The sequence below is a fragment of the Salminus brasiliensis genome, chromosome 2, assembly GCF_030463535.1.
Source record: "Salminus brasiliensis chromosome 2, fSalBra1.hap2, whole genome shotgun sequence".
NCBI classification, from domain to species: Eukaryota; Metazoa; Chordata; class Actinopteri; order Characiformes; family Bryconidae; genus Salminus; species Salminus brasiliensis.
The window spans coordinates 20753001-20773995 of record NC_132879.1 but is presented as its reverse complement, the minus strand read 5'-3'; the positions used below and the strand labels follow the sequence as shown (position 1 = coordinate 20773995).

Here is a 20995-nt window from a genome sequence, read left to right as displayed (position 1 = left end):
GGAGGGGACAGCATTTGAGATGCAAGGAACAGTGGTCTATCCATTAGGTCTGTCTTTGTGGGAGAAAGGAGATGGAGGAAAGAGGTGGGGGAGATGAGAGAGAGAGAGAGAGAGAGAGAGAGAGAGACAGTGGGGCTCTGTTTGAGAAGGGAGCTGTTGGGGGTTCAGGGATGGGGTGATGAAGAACGAGGGGAGGGGGGGTGTGGACAGGCGATGGATTGTGACAGTGCCCAGTGCTTGGGGCATCGGAACCTGGCAAAGCACTTCTTGTGAAGTGTGGACCCATGATTAAGGAGCTGAAGATGGAGATTTTTAATGGAGAGAATTAGGGATGGGCCGATATGGGAATTCTGGCCCGACATTTTAGCACAGTAGCTCAGTAGCCTAAATATTGACCTCTTTCTCTGTAAAATAAGTTCAATTCTGATTAATGTCCTTTAAAGAATATGTACTTCTGATATAATTCATCTGGCATAACTGTGCAATATAGAAATGTGAATTATCCATAAAACTGAGTGACAGAACAAAGCTGAAAGGAAACCAACGAATGAAAATGGAATAGAGAGCTTCAAATTAGAAAAGAATGAGAGGTTTGTTTGTGTAAGTATGTATGTGTGTGTGTATGTGTTTGTGAGTGTGTGTTCATGTTCATTCAGTCTATTCAGAATGGTGGACAGGCTGGCATTGGGCGGCATCTACTGTAGCGCTTGAGTAATCCTCCTGGGAACATGCGGGCCCTGCCAAAGTGCCATCCAACTCCTTTTTCCCCCCTCACTCACTTTCCTCTTCATCACGTCTCTGTCTCTGTCCATCTGTTTTGGTCCATATCTCTCCCTCTCTCTCCTCCCTCGCCCATGCTCCTCCGCTGGCTGTGTGGACTTCAAATGAATTGGAAGGCAGCAGAGGGGTTAGTCACTTGCTCTTTCTGCTGTCATCTCCCTCACAGTCTAGAGTGCTAAAATCTGCAGCGAGTTGCAAGCGAGCGCATTCCCATGAGCAGTGTTACCAAAGGAAGCCAACATGCAAAGCACACACACACACACAGACAGCTCTGAGAGGGGTTCAGGGCAGCTCTCTGATACATCTGTGTCTTTGGGCCTGTTATATCATTCGCAGCCCACCTGTTACTCTAGACCACTGCACGCTTCACAAAGCAACAGATGATAGTCCTATGAATGATCCCCTTCATGACGGAGTTTATCCATGTATGAATTGCCCACCATTTAAAAAAAATATCCTCCTTCTATTCAAATATCTAATGATATTTGATGGTATCAAAAAGCTGCCACCACATGTATAGTTCTACTAAAAAGCTGCAAAATATAATAACTAAAGCTCCATGTGAAAGTCAGTGGAGTGATCTGAATGTTTACATGTCCAAATATGTCTCAAATAATCTGACCAATGTCAGTCTGGACTACATGTTTAATCAAGCTAAGATTCACTTAACTTGAACAGACCACGATCTTGTTGTTTATTCCATAGCTTACCTAGACTAGCTGAACAGTGTGCATGTGTTGCATTAAAGATTGGTGCATATAGGGGTAAGTTAGGGTTGCAGACTAGATTTTTTTTTCAAATGCTGGTTCACCTTATATTCACCTTAAGACAAACATAGTAAACTAGATACAACATCAGAGTTATGTTTGTAAAGCAAAAAGGCTATTATTCTTATTGTTATCATTATTTTAAGATGTGAAAATGTAGCTCATGATATCAAGCAACTGCAGATTACATCTTCAGGTCCAATCCACCACATTTGATCCAGCTTATTGATCAAATACCACTAAAGACAATAAATGGATACAGCAAGTTTAGAGGCTACGGGTTAGCACAATAACAGTTAGTCCTACCTTTTTTAGTTTACCTGGCTTATGTGTATTGGAGACATTCCCGGGGACTATATTAAGATCCTCTGAAGACCTACACAGGTTAAAGCTTTCATTCCAACAAAGTAGGAGAATAAGATTTGATTGGAGTGGAGAGCTGCAAGCACACCAGCCCTTTGCAAATAAGACAGGATAGCCCTGGTCCAGTGTTCTGGTTTACAAATTTAAATAAATTTAAATATTTAAAATGCTCAATTCTATTAACATTGCCAGGGTTGGACAAAAGTTACATACAGTTGCAAAGAAAGGATGCCAGAAGCCTACTGAAAGCTTTCTGTCAGCAAATATGGATCAAGATAAGTGGCTGTGTGTTATACAGTCAACTCACCTGTACTCTGTATAATGAGATCATTTACTAGAATGAAGCAATGCATTCTGAGTGTGTTGATGGGAGTGTGTATATGTAGAGATATTATTAATATTCAGACAGTTCATGCTACTGAGGCATTGTTTTGCCTGAGGAAAAACACAAACAAGGCCAAATTATTGCATGTTCTGATGTATCTTATCTAATGTGTTTGCTTTTTGTCATTTCCCCTTAATAGAACTGTGATGGTGATGATTTGGTTGGATGTTTTGAAAGTGCTCTCCAGAGACTTACCGCCGTTATATAGCAGAATTCTGTCTGCAAGAATTCCTAATTTGAGTAGACGTAGTTAGGATTACATATAGTAAGAATTCCTGTTCTCGTGCATGCTGAATTCAGTTCTGCAGGCTTGATTTTCCAAACCACCCAGCGTCCTTTTGGCACTGGCCTGTCCCAAATTAAGGTCAGCATTGGAGAGACACGAACAGGCCCTCCAATGGGACATCAGATGAGGAGGGGAGTTTCTTTTTTGTTCTCTCTTTGTTGGCACTAGAAACGATGCAGTCTGCTAACAGTCTGTCATTGTTGCGAGAGAAACTGATGATAATTAAAGTGAATTAAGAAATCATTAAAACAAAATGGAAGAGCAAATCTGAACAATCCAACCTAATACGCAATATGTCCGATTTAGGGAGATGGTCACGAGGCCACAACAAGCGTCACCTACGATGACCTTTGTCGCCCACACAAACACAGACACACGTGCATGACAGATAATGATAATGATAATGATAATACTGCATGTGCAGCTCCATGTGTTTGTGCGGTACAGTGGTGAGTAAAACCACCTATTAGTGCTGTAAACACTAGCTCATTGCATAGAGCTGCAGTTTTCTATTCTCTCATCTTTTCAGGCTTTATATAATATATATATATATATATATATATATATATATATATATATTACAGCAATGTTTCTTCCATCTATTGAAGTATGAAGTATTTGAAGTTAAATCCATATTCACAATTCATTGTTCAAGATGTATTTAGTTATATAACACAATACATGTTAAAGTTGCCAAGACTGGAGAAAAGTTACAGCCTTGAAAGTGTACATTAGTCATTTTACACCTGTGAGCTGCCAAGTTAAACATGTAGCAAACCATTGAGCATTTTCATATCTGAAGAAAACAGACAAGGTCCAAGCCAAGGTTTATGTTTTTATTACGTTGTATATATTTGATCTAGTTTTAGTTGCACATTGCAAATTTAGCGAGCACACCTAAGAACTTTGCAGGATAAGCCTGCCTAAGTCCGTCTTCACAGGCCTATCCTTGACATTGGCGTGGGTCTGATGTTGGCATGTTGTCAGTTTGGCGGGTAGCCATTCCCAAAAAAAATGAATGAACAGAATCATTTGGTTGCTGCAATACTGCTAATAGTATAGCATTACCAAACTTCAAGTGCAGTACTCTAGACTAGTTCACAATATGCCAAATGAACGTGTAATAGTTATACCACCCCTGACAGATATCACACGCCCCCCAGCCCCCGGCCTCACCACTCCTTTCTACTTATTTTCCTCTTCTGTTGTATAATGGGTGATGATAGTAATGATCTGCCTCAATGTCCTGTAATTGGTCCAGAAAAGTGTTTTTCATGCGGCAAATGAATCAAACCATGGTTCAGCTTTACCTGTTTTGGGTGGTCCAAGGCATCATTTACACAAAGGTATTTTGCTTTGAACCAATCAGAAAAGTCCAAACCAAGAAGGTCCAAACCAAAAACGGTAGGTGTTAAAGCACCCAATGAATGGTTAAGTATTTAGTTCTTTAAAGCTTGACTCCTGAATCACAAACTAACGCTCATCTTCGGCACATTCGGAAACCTGTGAGTATCTGTGAAAGTTTCTAAAAGTCTTAATGATGAAGCAGCTTAACTTTGTCTTTGCATCGCTCTTCTCTTTTCTTTTCTGTCCACTATCCTCTCCCTACCTCTCCTAATTTTCAGCTAAAGTCTCTAATGGGCTTTTGAGGAAGCGTTGTGTGTGTCTTTGTGCCAGGGCCGGGGGATTGCGGGGCATTAATTCCACTCTTGAGTATGTAAATAGCCAGAGCTGTGGGAGCGGAGAGCCGAGCTGCCACTTGCTCACTTAATCTCAGAGCGCTTCATCACTTTTACGCGCTCTTAACAGGCACGCATGAGAAGCCTAGGGCCACACACACAATGGCAGCTCCCCGAGGGGGGCACCGCAGCACCCTATGCCCACCGCCTCCTTCTTCCGGAGGGCCCCTATTCCTCTCCTCCTCTGCCTGCACTTCGCCCACCCCTTCCCAGCAACCCCTGCCTGAGCTGCGGAGGCACACACACAGGACCGTCTCTGTTTACCTCCGGCCACGGCCAGCGGAACACCAAACAATCCCCTTCACTGCCTGTTTGTCAGGCCTGCTTTTGAAAGGCAGGGCAGAGAGAAAGACGAGGAAACAATTAAAAACCCCTCCTGAACCTTTGCGCTAACAGTTTCCCAGCGCAGGGAGCCTGTGAACGGGCGCTGAGCCCTCTAAACTGCCCCATTATTCCACTGCACTTGGCGTGTTCCAAGAGCGGCTCGCCTCAATGGGCGTCCCAGCACAGTGGACTTTTTGTAGGGGACTTGGCTCACCACACCATGCACTGGTTAATTAGGAATTGCATTCATTTCTCTATCTATCCATCCATCTGTCTGTCCACCTACCTATGGCCTCTCTTGTCGGCTCCATAGCTACACCACATTATTCGCTTCAGCGTGGCATTCACCACACGGTATGTGGTGTCAGAAGATCAGATGTTTACATCTGAGGATTTTGGGGGGCCTATCTGTGGTTTTTGCTATGTAGGGCATCACAGGCCACAGTGGTTACATCATTTTTGTAACAGTGATTAAAGATTACACCCAAACTATTAACTGGACATACACACATAATACATACCCTGAACGCGTATATGCTGTTATTATTATTAATGTTACACTTGTAAGGGTGCCAAAAAGCATGCTATGGAGTGACACCATAGAAGAACCACTTTTTCGGAGTTTCTTGAAATAATATTAGCAAATCTAAAGAATATTTTTTACAGTTGAAAACTTCAAATGAATGTAAAGCTTTTATAAATAGCAGGGGTTCCGAGTTCCAGACCTGGGGACACCACACTACACACATGTTTGTGCTTTCCCACATCTAGCACAATTGATTCAGCTCACTAACAAGCTTTCAATGTGCTAGGCATCATTTGGGCCTCATATATACAAACTAAGGACCATTTATAAACCTTTATTTTTATATTATCATTAGTACTAATATTGCTGTTTCTTCAGGTGCCCATAAGCAAGTGGTATTTGTAAGTATATTTAAAAAAGAAATACAGCTGGTATGGCTGCAGATTTCTCCTTGATGCCCACAGCCTTAGCACCTCATCTGATTAAACATAAAACCAGCTATTGAATCAGACCTACAAGTAACACTATGCTTCCGCAAGAAGAGGTTTGGAAATAGTTCAGGAAACACACTGACATGCATAAAATTATTATTATTTGCATGTATTATAATAATATCTTATATAACTAAGTAAATACAGTACTTTACATGTCCTAATGGTGTCAAAATAATAGGTGCAATAAGTCTCTGCCCTCTATTTATTATCATTCACTTCTTTAGCGTTCATGCCCCATTCATAGAGTTGCATTTAAGTGCATTTGTACCCTTGACATTGCTGTTCACAGTGAAGATGCTGAGGGTTCAGAAAGCTGAGCATTGTCAGGTCTGTGTGCAAATTATTATGAAATTAAATAAATCTGACATAAATCTGAGTCTGCAAGAAAGAAATGCATAATTGAATATGAAGAAATGCTCGACTGCCTAATTAAACAGATAAAGTGGGCCCTCATAGTGCCTCGCTCTATAGCCTTCCAATTAATTTACTGTCAAAATATTTGCATAGTTTCAGAAAGCACTCTTCCAGTAATGAGAAGGAGGAAAACTCGACCCCTGATAGGGCCCAGGCTTGGAGAATTCCCATCATTCACCAATGACTCCTGAGTTATCTCGGCATATTAGAAAATCTTCACTGCCACAAAATGATTAGAAATGATCGATTTTATGTTTTACACTAGTTGACTGCTGTTAATTAACTGCTGAGATTACGCTGAGACCTATCAACTGTGTGTGTTACAGAGCTTTGTCTGTTCAGTCTTGGGCTGTGTGATTCTGCAAGGATAGTTGTGGCATATTTATACATATTCTGTAAAGTAACCACTGTTACAAACAGCATGAACGATTTCTCTCAGACTCTCAAACCTGTTTTCTCTCTCAACCATTGCCAAAGGAGGTTTAAGGCCATTGATAGTGTGGTGATGCGTTTTAAGCTCTTCTTAATCTTTTTTTAACAAATTAATTTGGCTACTACACCACTGTTAAATATATGTACACACACATATAATTCCATGGGCAATTGCATTCCTTGCACACACAAACATGCAAAACAGCATACAGGAGCACTTCTCATTGTACATGTACATAAATTCCCTCTGAACAAAAACACATTTTATAAAAATAGATGGAATACATTAATTCTATGCATATATATGCAAACATATATATATGTAGTTTTTGTACATGAATGCATAAAAAGTCCCCATACAGATACACTGACAAAATGAATAGCCATCAATTGAAATGAAATTGATGTACTAGGTCTTTAGCCTATTGAATATGATGGAATCAACACCACTAATCTGGGTAGTGTGAAGACCAGAGCTCAGTTAAAACCTGCCAACACACTGAACATGATTTCCCTCATTAAGCAAGAGAGCTTAGGCGGTTCCCAGCAGGAGGACTTTATAGACTGTCCTTCATTGTGTGGTGCATAGACCTTTCCATGTTCTGCCCACAAATGCTTCTTTTGTAGCAGTAAGGTTGGGTGGGCAGGCTTTTCAGAACACTGGCAAAAATCATAGTTAGTCTTCGCATGAAACTGAAACTCAGTGTTAAACAAAGATCACTTCAGCTCCTCAATCAGTTGAATAGACTTTTTGTGTAAAACTGGCAGAGCCTAGCAACAGCAACTGTGAAAGAGCACACGGAAGTGAGTGGAGCATGGCTGGTTCAATTACATCTGTGCTATTACTCTAAAGTGAGTATTGGCTGAACTTCTCTGGTCTGGTCTGACAGTGGCCATGTTGGGACCCAGTTATGGCCAATACTGATAGGGAGAGAGAGGGCCATTCTCTTCCTCCCCTGAGAATTTAGCCAATTACATTCTTGGGGAGCACCTCACATGGACAACCCTGGACATAGCTAGGACTTAGACTTGATCCTAGTGGTTAGTTGAAACTCTCCGAATTGATCTCAGGAACAATAAAAACTGCCTCTAGGACAGGCAATGTAGTCGGTGGAACAATTAATACAGTCTCTGGGACAGTTAATATAGTTTTTGGGACAAATAATACAGTCATTGGGACCATTATTACAGTTGTTGAAACAATAACTACAGTCTCTGGGACAATGAACACAGTCTTGGTGCAATTAATACAGTTGCTAGAAAAATTAATACAATCATGTGTCAGTTCTGCTCTGGAATACAATAAATACATCAATGAATATGAAATATCAGTCGTTATGAATTTTAAAATGTCATAAGTAGGCAGCCAGAAAACATAAAATTAACACAACATAAAATAAATTCAGCTGTGAAATTCCAAACATAACCCAATTCATGCAGATTTTATGTAATACATGTTTTAACAGTACTTAGGAAATAATTTGGTCATGTACCGTTGCCTGATTGCTCTAGGATTCCACCCAACAGTGGTTAACTTTTCCTGAGTATTCCTTAGTTTACAAATGAATTTGATCTTAATGGACATGCTTAGTGGAACGTCTTACACCTGATTGGTCAAGCTCTGTTCTGTGGATTTTGTTGTCTTTAGTAAAGCTTACACTGAGGCCAGAAGCAGTGGGCTAACTGTGACCTCTTTGGCCCATATTGATGTGGTGAAAAATGTTACTCAGCCCTGTCGTTTCAAAAAAACATCTGCATGTTTTCATGATGTAAGTGATATGTGAATTACAGTGCTTTATATCTCCTACGTCCTCAGTTTATTTATGTGTGGGCACGTGGGTAAAGTGAGTTCAGGTGTGTGGGGGATTAGTGTTATAGTGTGTCTCAGTCAAATATTCTCCCAATCTTGTCATACCCCATTTTTACTGCAGTCAGCTATCTTGACCATCCACTGTCCTCTTCTCTCTCCCCCTCATTCTTCCTCTTGGTGTCTCTGTGCTCTTTTCTCAATATGTGTGAGCAGTGGAGCAGGTGGAGGGGGTGGGGGTGGTCTGGTCCAGGGTGATTTAATGAGATCCTTGGGGGGTTTTAGCTGAGCCGATCAAACGCAGCGCACCACCACAAGCAGTCTTTAAACAGACACACTGACACTAATGATAACGCCTGGTCTAGCAAGGCTGCTGTACATAGTGAAGCCATATTCCTCTTTCAGCTTGTGCCTGATCTCACGCACCAGAAGACCAGGGGCAGGGGGAGATTCCAGATTCCCTTTAATGTGCATTAATCAAAAAGGTTGAATGGGAAACCCCTGAAAAACCCTTTGAGACAGAAAAGATACAATTTTCAAAAGGAACTCTCCCATAGTATTGTTTTTAAATACAATGACGTTTGCCATATCTGATATTTAGCTACAGTAATCAGTAATACAGGATATAAACAACATTATTGGGACATAAAAAATCCATGTAGTCCTTTTAAAGGTTTACCGAAATGTACAACCAAAATACACAATTCATAAATATACCTGAAAGTGATGACAAATATGGTTTTGAATTACAAACACAATTACAGGTAGTCTACAAATCTACAAATACCACAGGAGAGAATTGTCTAAAAAGTGTGTATATTCAGAACAAAAAGTGGAATATGTAATGAATATGTCCTCTTCATATCTACGTGCATTAAATGAATGTATTCCATCTATTTTCATAAAATGTTTTTATGTATGTGGGAGGTGTTTTTGTTCAGAGGGAATTTATGGGAGAAGTGTTCTTGTATGCTCTTTTGTATGTTTGCAAGTGTTACCCAAAAAGTTACATAGTGACATAGCATTACATAGTGTTACAGTCACAGTGTGTTACATAGCTTTACAGTTACATAGCTTTACATAGTATTACATAGCTTTACATAGTATTACATAGCGTTGCATATCACTACATATTGTTACAGTTACATAGTGTTACATAGCTTTACAGTTAAATAGCTTTACACAGTGTTACAGTTGCATAGCGTTACATTGCTTTACAGTTACATAGTGTTACATAGCATTACATATAACCACATAGTGTTACAGTTACATAGTGTTACATAGCTTTACAGTTACATAGTGTTACATAGCATTACATATAACTACATAGTGTTACAGTTACATAGTGTTACATAGCTTTACAGTTACATAGTGTTACATAGCATTACATATAACCACATAGTGTTACAGTTACATAGTGTTACATAGCTTTACAGTTACATAGTGTTACATAGCATTACATATAACTACATAGTGTTACAGTTACATAGTGTTACATAGCTTTACAGTTACATAGTGTTATATAGCATTACATAGCGTTACATAGCTTTACAGTTACATAGCATTACATAGTGTTACATAGCTTTACAGTTACATAGTGTTACATAGCTTTACAGTTACATAGTGTTACATAGCTTTACATAGTGTTACAGTTACATAGCGTTACATGGCTTTACAGTTACATAGTGTTACATAGTGTTACATATCACTACATAGTGTTACATAGTGTTACAGAACTCCTGCTCCTTGTTTTCCTGAGCTATGACTGATAACTAAATCATATCAAATTTCACCATGTTTTTGTTATGGCTCTGACTGTAACTTGTAACTGTAATCATTAACAAAACAATAGATACTAAATTCAGGTGTAGCACACAAGCAGTGTGAACAAAAGAAGAGTGAGACATTGTGAAAGAAGCGAGGAAAACGGGAGCGACAGTGAAAAAGAGGTGAGTGAGAAGAGAAGCTGAGAGAGAGAGAGAGAGAGAGAGAGAGAGAGTTAGAGGGACAGACACTGAAGAGTGTCCCATCCTCCATCCCCAGGGTCTACTCTTACGCTAGCCCAACTCATTTACTATTTACCAGATGAATGAGTATCATCCAGTGTGGCCTGGCATAATGACTCTGTTAGCACATCATTGGAGTGGAGCTGGTCACATCTGAAAGCCCTGTGCACACAGTGGCATCACGATTTCCCATAATTCCCTAATCACCACCTCATTATGGCAAGAATGAGGTCGCCACAAACAAAGCGAATTGCTCCACTCATGCTGATGGAGTTGCATGGAAGAGCCAGTCATGCGTTTTGTGCAGACCCTGCTGCTCCCAGTGAAAACGGGTAGACCAACAGTGATCACGGCTGAATAACTACAGAAGTCTTGGGCGAAAATAGTTTTTTTCCCTTATTTTTTATCCAATGTTGGCAGGAGGCCATTGGTAGAAATTGAGCTCTTGAAAATGGAAATCATTTTGTACTGCAACAGAAAATTAGAGTTTACTGCACTGAATCCAGCATAGACCATACTTGTACTACATAGAACAGACTTGTAGACTGGTACTTGCCAAAAGACCAGCACTTTAACTGTAGTAGCTATAGCTGATGTAGTAGTTCGCTGTAGTAGTTTTGAAATGATCTAGAACACAGCCATGCCTGTTGTATCATGAATGATACTAGTTGACTAGGGGTACTTTGGCCTAATGATGCTTTGACCAAATTTGTGGTCAAGGCCAATTTATATGTTTCTGATATGATATAATTTGATGCACTGCTTCTCTCATTAACAAAACAAAAAGCATGTGGGCCTGTGTGTGTGTGTGTGTGTGTGTTGAGTGTGTTTTATAAATGTGTGTATCTTGCAGCAGTAATTTGACCTTTGTCTAGATGCACACATTCTGAATGTCCCCTGGCCCTGATGTCAGGCTGTGTGTGTGTGCGTGTGTGTGAGTGTCCTGTAGGTTGCACTGGGACAACTGATACTTCATTTTTTTTTCGTTTAGATATTCTGTTGGTTTCAGCATAGATATTGTTTTGTGGTTCCATCTAATACCACTTTCACTACATACCTTTGGACATATTATCACAGAGGCAAATGGCATCACAGTGTAAAAGCAAATGTGCAAGAGGTAAAAGAGAAAGTGAACAAAGTTCAGTTGAACATGATTGATGAATTCAGTTACTGGCTTCATTGATTTAACCCTATTGAGTAGTTTGCTGGATAACTGGTCCCAGAAGTCACATTTCTGGGTATGGATCAGTGTGTATAAAAGATTCACATGGCTTCCTTTATTGAGTGTGCAAGCTCATTCGGATGGAGGAGCACATATTATGGTTCTGTTTAATCAGAGTAATTAATAAAACATTAAAACACTGCTTGTGTGTGACATTACTGTTTAGACATTTGACTGTTTAGGAGTGTAGCTTGTGACATAAACTAAATACAAACCTTTGGTAGATCATCAGCTTTGGTAGGTGATGTTACTTCCATATAAAATAACTGTACAAACTGCATTGTGTTATTAACAGAGAACACTGACCTGCACTACAACAGCAGTAATAGCTAGATCTCTGTGTCAGCTTTTATACATATGAATAATGCCCATGTGAAAAAAGTCACATTATTCAATATTATTTATTTATAATTCATTATGTTTCTATATTATTGTTGACAAAACATGCATCATCAATTAGAGACCGTTTTATTTGCTATGAGAATTATTATCATTCTTTTTTTAATGAAGTGTTAATATAATATTTTTCCTCTTATGGTTAGTATTACCCAGTATTGGTGTATTTTCTCTTATGAATGCTTGAATATTGTGAATTAGCATGCAATATTTAGTCTCTATGGCAGTGGGCAGTGTAGTCTAGTAGGGTGAGGTATAGTAATGTTTATAAGAGTGCTCTAATTGCTATAGTTGAGTATTTTTTTCCCCACAGTTGTTGGCCAAGCTCCAACACCCTGCATTTGTTAGTGTGAGGCCCAAAGGGACACTCCGTATCCGGAGTGCTGGAGAGCAGCCAGCCTGCTGGCCCTCTATCTGCATGGCAATGCCCAGGCCAAAAGGATGAGCTCCTATACATAGCACTGGGAAAATCTCTACTCAAAGTACCTAGACGATGTGTTGAGGTGAACATGCCAGACATGCCAAGCATAATATAATGTAAGCTCATAGTCATAGAAAAGAAGTGTATCTTATACTTAATAATGATTATTGATTATAATCATTATAATTAATGATGGGGGGGGGGGGGGGTGGAACAGTGAAGATTATACATACAGGTTTAGAAATATACATACAGCACATATAATATGGTTAAATGTCGCTTAGCAAGTTGCACCTTGACCAGGTTCTTTTAGAAGCCATCAACAAGGTTTCTGTTAGGATATTTGACCACTCTTTCTGGCAAAATTGGTTCCATTAAATATTTTGCTTTTCTGGCAAGATCTTTTAAAGCACAGTCCACTTTCAGTAGGGTTGAGGTCAGAAGTTTAAGAAGACCTTTCCAAAAGCTTAATGTTAGCCTGCTTTATCCATGTGTTCAGGGGTCATTGCACATTTGGACCATCTAACTTCGTCCAAGTTTTAATTGTCTAGGTACTGCTGCTTCCTCATTATTCCAGCCTCAGAGCATGATGCTACCACTACCGTACTGTTGGTTGGTACAGTGTTCTTAGGATTGAATTCCTCACCATTACTCCTGCAAAGATACCTCTGCTCATTGTGGCCAAATAATCTTTGTTCCATCTGACCAAAACACGTTCCCTAAAAGGGTTTTTCTTTTTCTTTATCTTTTCTTTGTTCAGACTACAAACTTTAGAAACTTGCAGGTATCATTCTTGGTAGCCTCACAGTTAAACCTCACTTGACTGTAGACAGTGACTTCCAGTTCATGGCAGGCCTGTGCCTTGCGTGCTTTTTGGGTAGTTCCTGACCATCTGAACCAGTTTCCTCTCAGCTGAATGTGACAGTGTTCTTCCAGACCGTATCAAAGTAGCTACACTTCCCTAAAGCTTGTACTGACGTACAGTTGTTTGAGCTGATGATCTTGGAATCTAGTTGTTTAGAAATGGGCTCAAGAGACATTCCAGACTTCCTTCTTAGATCTGCACTGGGAATCTTAACTGTATATGCTAATACAATGTAAAAGGCCTAACGTTTTCAAATAGTGTAAAAAAAAAATTGAAAAAATGATGGTTAATACATTTTTGTATATGACCGTTAAAATATTCTTCTTATTCGTTTGTTAGTCTCTCTTTCTCTTTAGCTTTATTAGTCTCTCTCACTTACTCTGCTTCTCTCCTCTCTCTTTTTCTTTCCTCTGAGCTGTGCCCGGGTTGCTAAGACAACCCGCGAGGGCCGTCATTGCCTTGCATCCTCTGTGAAAGCACTAAGCAGAGAGAGAAGGAGAAAGAGGGAGAGAGAGTGACCCCTCGCTCCACGAAGGCAGCATAAAATCGGGATAATCGCTGTCGATTATGTCGCACAATGGGCTGCGGTTTCTGAAAGATTCATTCATCCCGGAAAAGAGGGAGCTGGAGAGGGGGGTGGGGGAGGGGGGGGAGAAAGTGCTATCCATCGGCCTCCAAGCCCCTCCACAGCTCTCCCACGGTGGGCACAGGCATGACATCAGCCGCCTGAATGGAGCTGGCATTCGACTCATGCCCACCCTCCATCCCTCTCCCATGCAAATTTGGTGCCCGGTCTTGGCCGCTGAGGCTGAGGCAGTTTGGGGGAGGGGGGGGGTTATGGGGTAGCAGGGGCCACTGCCACTGTTTGCGTGTTGGACAAAGAGTCCTCAGATGAGGAGAGGGGTAGCAGGGGAACTTCACATGGCCTTAGCCAAAAGCGCGAGAGAGGGAGAGAGAGAGAGAGAGAGAGAGAGAGATGGAGAGAGAAAGAGAGATTTAAGATGCCTTTCACTGGCCCCTTTTGGCCAGCTAGTGTGAGGCTCACACTTCCACACATAGGCACACAAATCTCTGCGTTCCCTATACATTCCCCATACATCCAGCTTCCCTTCAAATGCTAAAAGAACAAGGCGTCTCAGTCTGATTACAACAGGAGAGAGAGGATCTCTTGACAAATTGTGGGACAAATAGGGACTGATGGGATTCCCATGGCTGTTACCTTGGAGCTGTCTTTCACGTTGCTGTAATGCGACTGCATCTTTTAATGTTCATTCTTCATCTAGACTTTTAATGGACCTGTTGCTTTCTTCTTTTTATCTAGAACTGAAAGAGGAAACGTTCTGTACCTCCACTGTGTGTCAGGCCCTTTGCTTCAGCAGCTACTCCACAGTGTTAGAAAAGCCTTTCAAGATCCATTCCTTTCCCAGTGTGAACACACTCGCCATTGTTACGAAGGGTTGCATAATCGGCTCACTGCCAAATGTGTCTGCTGTAAAATAATGAGTTAACATGAGATTAGTGTAAGACCTGGGATCACTATTACAGTGTGCATTTTTCTCATTCTTTTATACTGTACACCAGTAGCGCAGCAGTGGCAGCAAACCAACTCCGGATGGATGGCTCTGAACACAGAAAACAGCACTCGCCAGCTTCTGAGTAGAGACTCATAAAGTGAGAAGCATAGGCGCATTGTAGAAACACTGTACTCAACCTTGTCATCTTCCAATGACAACCTTTACTCAACAAGATTAAACCACCTGACAGGAGCCTTTCACAAAGACTTTGATTGCCAGCAATTTGCCTTTGCCTGACCGGGGAAGTTTTTCAACCGATAGGTTGTTTGATCTGAAATTGCTGTGCTGCGCCTTGCATAGAGACGACTGATTTCCTGAGCGGGTGAACATGCTTTCTAGGGGGATTAAGGAAAGAAGAGAGTGAGAGCGCGAGAGAAAAGGGGTCCCTGGGGGATTTTCAGTGCTTACATTTAATCTGGGTTAGAGACTCCTCCCTCTGCTACCTCCACTGTTGCTGCTTCAGTGCTTCAGACCATCTCAGCTTCGCTCTGTCTCTTTGGGACTGACTCGCTCTGGCTGCTTAGTAACGGGACTTAGGGTTTTGCTGTCGGCCCTCAAAGTGAGAAGAAGTCATTTTGACTTGGGGTTCATTCGAGTGATCCCGGGTGGCCTGGACTTTAAAGCAGCAAGACTGTCCTGTCCTGTGTTTGGAGGCTCTTCCTTGTCTGGCTGAATCAGCTCATGCTCATGGCTGAAGACTGAAGCCAGTCTGCACATCATTCAACCAACCAACCAGAGATGACGTAAGTTCATCCACATTTATGACTGTTTCAAGTAGAGTCACCAGCAAAGTCTTTGTGAGTTTGTGGTGGTTTTAAGGTTTTTGTAGATCGTTGCTCTCAGGTCAAGACCTCTTAACTATTTAATTACAATACCTTCTAAGAAAGTCTTAAGAGCTTTTGTTTTCTTCTCGTGTAAAGTATCAGAGATATCAGGCTTTGTTGCAACACCAACCTGACAGTACCATCAGCTTATTACTACACTTAAATGTAGTCATTCTTCTTACCTTTTTAGGGTACTTTTCATGTTCTCAACATTTGGCTTAATGTTCAGTATCTGCCTGTAAACCAGTGCAAAGTAATGGAGATATTAAGTCATAAGAATGAGGAGCATGTAGCCCCCCTACCAGGTCTGTAAAGTTTAAGGATTTTAATCATCTTTAATATGTTTCTGTGACCCAATTATGTATTCCTCCGTTCCTTAAACAAAGTGCATCTGTCACTACATTGCATTGTCCATGGTTCTAACCCTTGACCTCAGAAGCTCAGTGCTGGAGGCGCTTGTCATCTAACGATCATGCCCCGTTTTTGTGGGTCCATGTGCTGGGCTGAATGTAATGAGAGAGAGAAGAACAGCCTTGGAATATTTATCATTATGAATCAGTGTGGTCTCTATGTTGCTTATTGGCTGGGGTGAGACAGGGCCTGGAGCTGTCTTTGCTGCACATTTGCCCACTGTTACTAAGACTGCAGGTGACAAATCCGGCTTGCTGTTTGTCTGACCTTTTTTTTCTGCTGGGTGGAAGGTCACCTAACGCGGTTGGAATAGCGAATGCCCAACACCCCCTGCACCCCCCTCTCACACATACGCACACATGCACACACACATACACACCAAGACACTCATAAGCTACCACACTCTGTCAAAGAGTCATTATGTCCATTGAACTTAAGTAACCTTCCACCCAGTGGCATTGGACGAAGAAAGCCAGTCAGTATTATTTTTGTCAGTATGACAAAATAAGTGTTCTTGGGAGGTTGACACTTCGCTGACCTTATCATTATTGTGCAATAAATGGAAACACTGTATTATTCAGTCGCCTCATTTAAGGCTAGCCTGAGATAACGATAAATGAAGGACTGGGAGAAGACTACTGGGGAAAAAAAACAAAATGAGAGAGAAAAAGAGGCCTTAGGCCTTGATGTGTGGCATTTAAACGCTTGATGAGAACAGATGGTGTGGAAACATCAAGATGATTGGCACCTTGAGTAAAAACTTGTTAACCTTTTCACTAGACAGCCCTGAAAGCTCTCGTCCCACAGCTCTGCCTTAGTTTTTCTTTTTGGATTTGTCAGTCTCTACTGCCGGACAGCTCAATTACTTTTGTGGCCGGGGATAATCGTAACTCCTTTACAAAGGGCAGATAAGGTCACAATAAAGGAGGAGAGATATGTTTCTTACATTTATTACATTACCTTCTCAGCTGTTTAACCTGCTAACCCCAATACAGATATAGTTACTTTAAAGCCCCCTTGTTTCATTACCCCCCCCATGCTCATATATTCTCCTCCACATTATGTCTACCATAGGGGTGGGTGATATGGAAAGCATATAACATCACAATACTTGAAGGTATTTTTAGAATATCCAGTACGCATCACAGTATTTAGCTTTTCTTTTTAGAAATAGCTTGAGTAGCACTACATTAAATGTACTGTCAAAATGAGTAGGCTGTGAAGCAGATTTTGTACACTGCACTGTATCCAATTAAACAGGACAATTTATGCTCTTGTTATAATGAAACTTGTAATTAGTCCATGTTCTTAAAAATAGCATTATGCATAAATAATACCCACCTCCTCCCTCTCCCCACAGTTACACAGTTGCAGAGTGATTGGCAGCTGTACACATGCAGTTGTTGACAAGCTGAATGATACAGAATCGGTAAAGATAATGCCAGAGGTGAAAGAACCATGTCAAAATCTGGACCAGAGACAGCATGCTGCTAACATCTGACTCTAACCTATAGGAATGCTGGCAGGTGCTCGCATACAAAGCACAGCTATTCAACTAGATTTTCCTTACAAAACATGGATTCCACTCTTTTCCACTGCAGAGTCGAATAGTTCTGAGCATGGAGGGTAACCAATCTGGTGGTTTATCCATATGGACACATTCAACACTGTTAGCTATCTGTACTTGGGGCCACAGAACCATTCGGTGGGAGGGCTTAATGACATAGGGATCCGCAGGTTTACTCCACATGAGTTCTCCATTTCACATTTAATTCATATATGCAGCTAATTCTGTGAAATCAGGGCGAGAATGTGAGACTGGACACATCCGGCAACAGCAGCTGTCACATAATCAGTAGGTGATGCCGTACACTTCCTGCTTCTGAATTAGCAAAACAGCAAATGGAAAAAGCGTGTCCACACCTCGGGTTCACAGCCTCTGCCATGATGTCCGTACTGGGAATACTGAGTTAGCGTCTTCTTATAGCTAGCTGAAGACCCATAGTTGTTGGTGTTTGGCGTGTGCCGTAAAGCATAACACAGTTCTCGTAAGCGGTCTCGAGTGTTCTAGGCCCGGAGTGGCATTGACAGTGAAGCTATTTTCCATATTACAAGTTAGTGCGATTGTGAAGCTTGAATTATAAGCTAAAATTGGCATCTTCTGTTAAGTACTGATGATATCCAAAATGTGCTCAAAAACGTCTACTGTAATAAACTGTAATAATAATACCATATTGCCCACCCCAATGAGTATTAATGATTTTATAAGGTGATTAGTTTTAAGCAAGACTTAGCATATAAGCTCCTTTAACTCCATAAAGTGAAATAGCATTAGTGTAGTCTCAAGTCTCATCTGTCTTATCTATAAGACCAGATAGCCTGTACCCTTCAGGGCCTGTAGGTCAGTTCGATTGTAATTGAACTACCTTATAGTGATACTAATACATAGTGTGTACATACCTAATGAAAGAGCTAATACCTTTCCCACTTCATAAGTTTTGTTAGAATGGAATGGAAACTATGGAATATGGTCTTATTTTCACACATACAAACATAGAAAATCCATCTGTGTGCCCTACTGCTGACCAGCTGCTTCACCTATAAAGAACAATATATATATATACCTCATTAGGACTGAAACATATGCCAGTTTATCCTGGTTCTATTAACACACCTTACATATTCCCCAAGCAAATTGGATGAGAACACACTGGAAAAACAAACATGGGCTAAAGGCACAGGAGAAGCTCTGTCTGGTCAACCTAATGAACACAGTACGCACACTGGATTGACACATTCATTTCTTTGCAATCTCACTTGTAATAGACTAAAGGCAAGAGGTGGGTATGGAGATCAAGATCAGATTAAGCTATCTCCACAATCTCCATTCGCTGAGGCTTACTTCAATTTAGGTTTAAATCAGGATTGGAAAATGGACCTAGAACAAGACGAATAGCCACAGAGAGATTCATGATTAGCTTGTTTTTATTCCCCCATGGTGCGTTAGCTCAGAATACACCTGGACAAATGCCTTCTAGTTTGATATCCATATGGTGGCTGTAACAAGAAACCACCCATGAGTTTTCTGCACACTGTCATCTGCCTGAGAGATGAAGCCAGTAGGTTCTCTTGTTCTGCTTTCACACCTGTCTACAACACGCACACACATGCACGAGCACAGAGCATAGCTGCTTCTCTCCTCACTAATTAACAGACCTAACAGCTAGTCTGAAATAGAGCTGCTTCTCAGCTTTCAGAGCTGCGGAAAACGTGTGAGCATCACTACGAGTCTATGGATGAAAGGGAAAGTCTCAGTAGAATCTTCATATTGAATAAAGGTTTTTGTATTAGAACTGTATCCCTAAAACACTCCTCTTGTTCACCCCAATACCAGTGATCAAACTGGTGGCTGGACTGATGATCTCTACCCATGCTCAATTTTTTCTGTTTTTGCTTAGAAATGATGAGTGGCAATTTCTGGGGTTTCTTTTGTCAGAAGGCTGTTACGGCAGGCACTGAATGCAATGCTATTTGAGAATGTAGGCGAGCCAAGTCAGGCTGTGCAGTATTTAATTAGAGCTCTACAGAACTAAGATACAAATCCCAAACTCAGAAGTGAGCATTGTTTTGAGCCGTACCATATGTATGGTTTAATACAGTCTTTACACCCCTACTTGTTACTTTTGGGATAGAGATTGGTGAAATCAGTTCCTGTTCAGGCACGTTTTGTCTTTGTTTACACATAAAGATGTGATATAGCAAAAACATAACTTGGTTCTGTAGGTGCATCAAGATAATTAGCCCTTTGTAAAGAAGGGACGAAGGGTTCTGGGTCTATCTGGGTCTATGACATGTCTCCACAACTGTCAAATAAATCAACTGTTATCTTATTTATCTTATTATCTTAAGCTGTAATTTAACTAGTTAACTGGAGCTCTCATTTAAAGTATTAATCTGGGCATAGTTGAATAATTCAGTACATGGGAGTACACTGTTCATAAGCAAAACCAGAAACTTTCAGAAGCAAGTTCAATGTGAGTAAACCAGAGCTGTAAAATAGCTCTGGCTAAAAGCTAGTCTAGCTGACTGGTCACTGATCTCTTCAGCTAGTTTACCGCCCGCTACACCGAATAGGCACCTAAAGCCCCCCCAGGAGGGCAACAACACTATCCAGTAAAATTATTCATTGTAATTATCCAGAATAATTACAAAAAAGAATTGCTATGTTTTTGTTACAAAGCTAAAAGCAAAGATAAGCTATGTTATATTGACTTAAACCAACCAATAAAAGCAGAACTTTTTTGTGAGCCCACCCTAAATGTAAAATCAGCGTGTTTCACTCTGAGACAAAATAACTGGGTTGGAACAGGGTTTTTTAGCCCCTACCAAGGTCACTAATTACTGTTTATACATTAAAGAACAAAAATATATTTTTAATAAAATAAGATAACAACAAAATGGACTGACATCTGCTTGTTACAGATTGTACTGATGTACTGATGACACTCATGGACCTAGAAAATAGTGGTTGCTCATCAAAGAATCCCCACTGATCTCTGTATTCAGAGTTCATAATAAAGTTTGTGAGTCAGAAACATCTTGTTTGTTTCCGTTTGCAAGTACACGTCCTTCTGCCAGTTCACTTGCTGATCGAATAATACACACATGGTCTCACATAAGTTCACTTTTGAAGTGTTAGTCTTTGTGACAGGAGCTCATCATCAACAGTGCTAAGCAAAAACACAACATCTGTTCCTCCTTAACAGCTCAGAGTCTGTTCTAAAGACTGCTACTGACGAAATCTGCCTTCTTTTTTTTCGCTTTTAATCATGAGCAGACGACAGTGACTCTCCAGTTGTCTCCCATCTGTTCCCACCCTGGACAGAACTATCATGAAGACATTAACTGCAACATCCTTAACTATCATGAAGGATGCTGCTGTGTGCTTTAAAGGTCGAT

At 40.8% G+C, this 20995-nt stretch overlaps 1 protein-coding gene across 3 annotated transcripts in view; it reads left to right on the top strand.

Moving 5' to 3' along the window:
- Positions 1-20995, top strand: part of slc1a2b (solute carrier family 1 member 2b) — a 37529-nt gene that overhangs the window by 3755 nt on the left and 12779 nt on the right. Inside the window, exon 1 of one of the 3 annotated variants that reach the window (XM_072669906.1) lies at positions 15284-15544. The exons of 1 other annotated variant lie outside the window; for it this stretch is intronic. In XM_072669906.1, coding sequence (XP_072526007.1) covers positions 15540-15544 — 5 coding nt within the window. In that variant the 5' untranslated portion in view covers positions 15284-15539. Of the gene's footprint in view, positions 1-15283; positions 15545-20995 lie in introns of those variants that run through there. One more of the 3 variants, XM_072669915.1, reaches the window with a different exon arrangement.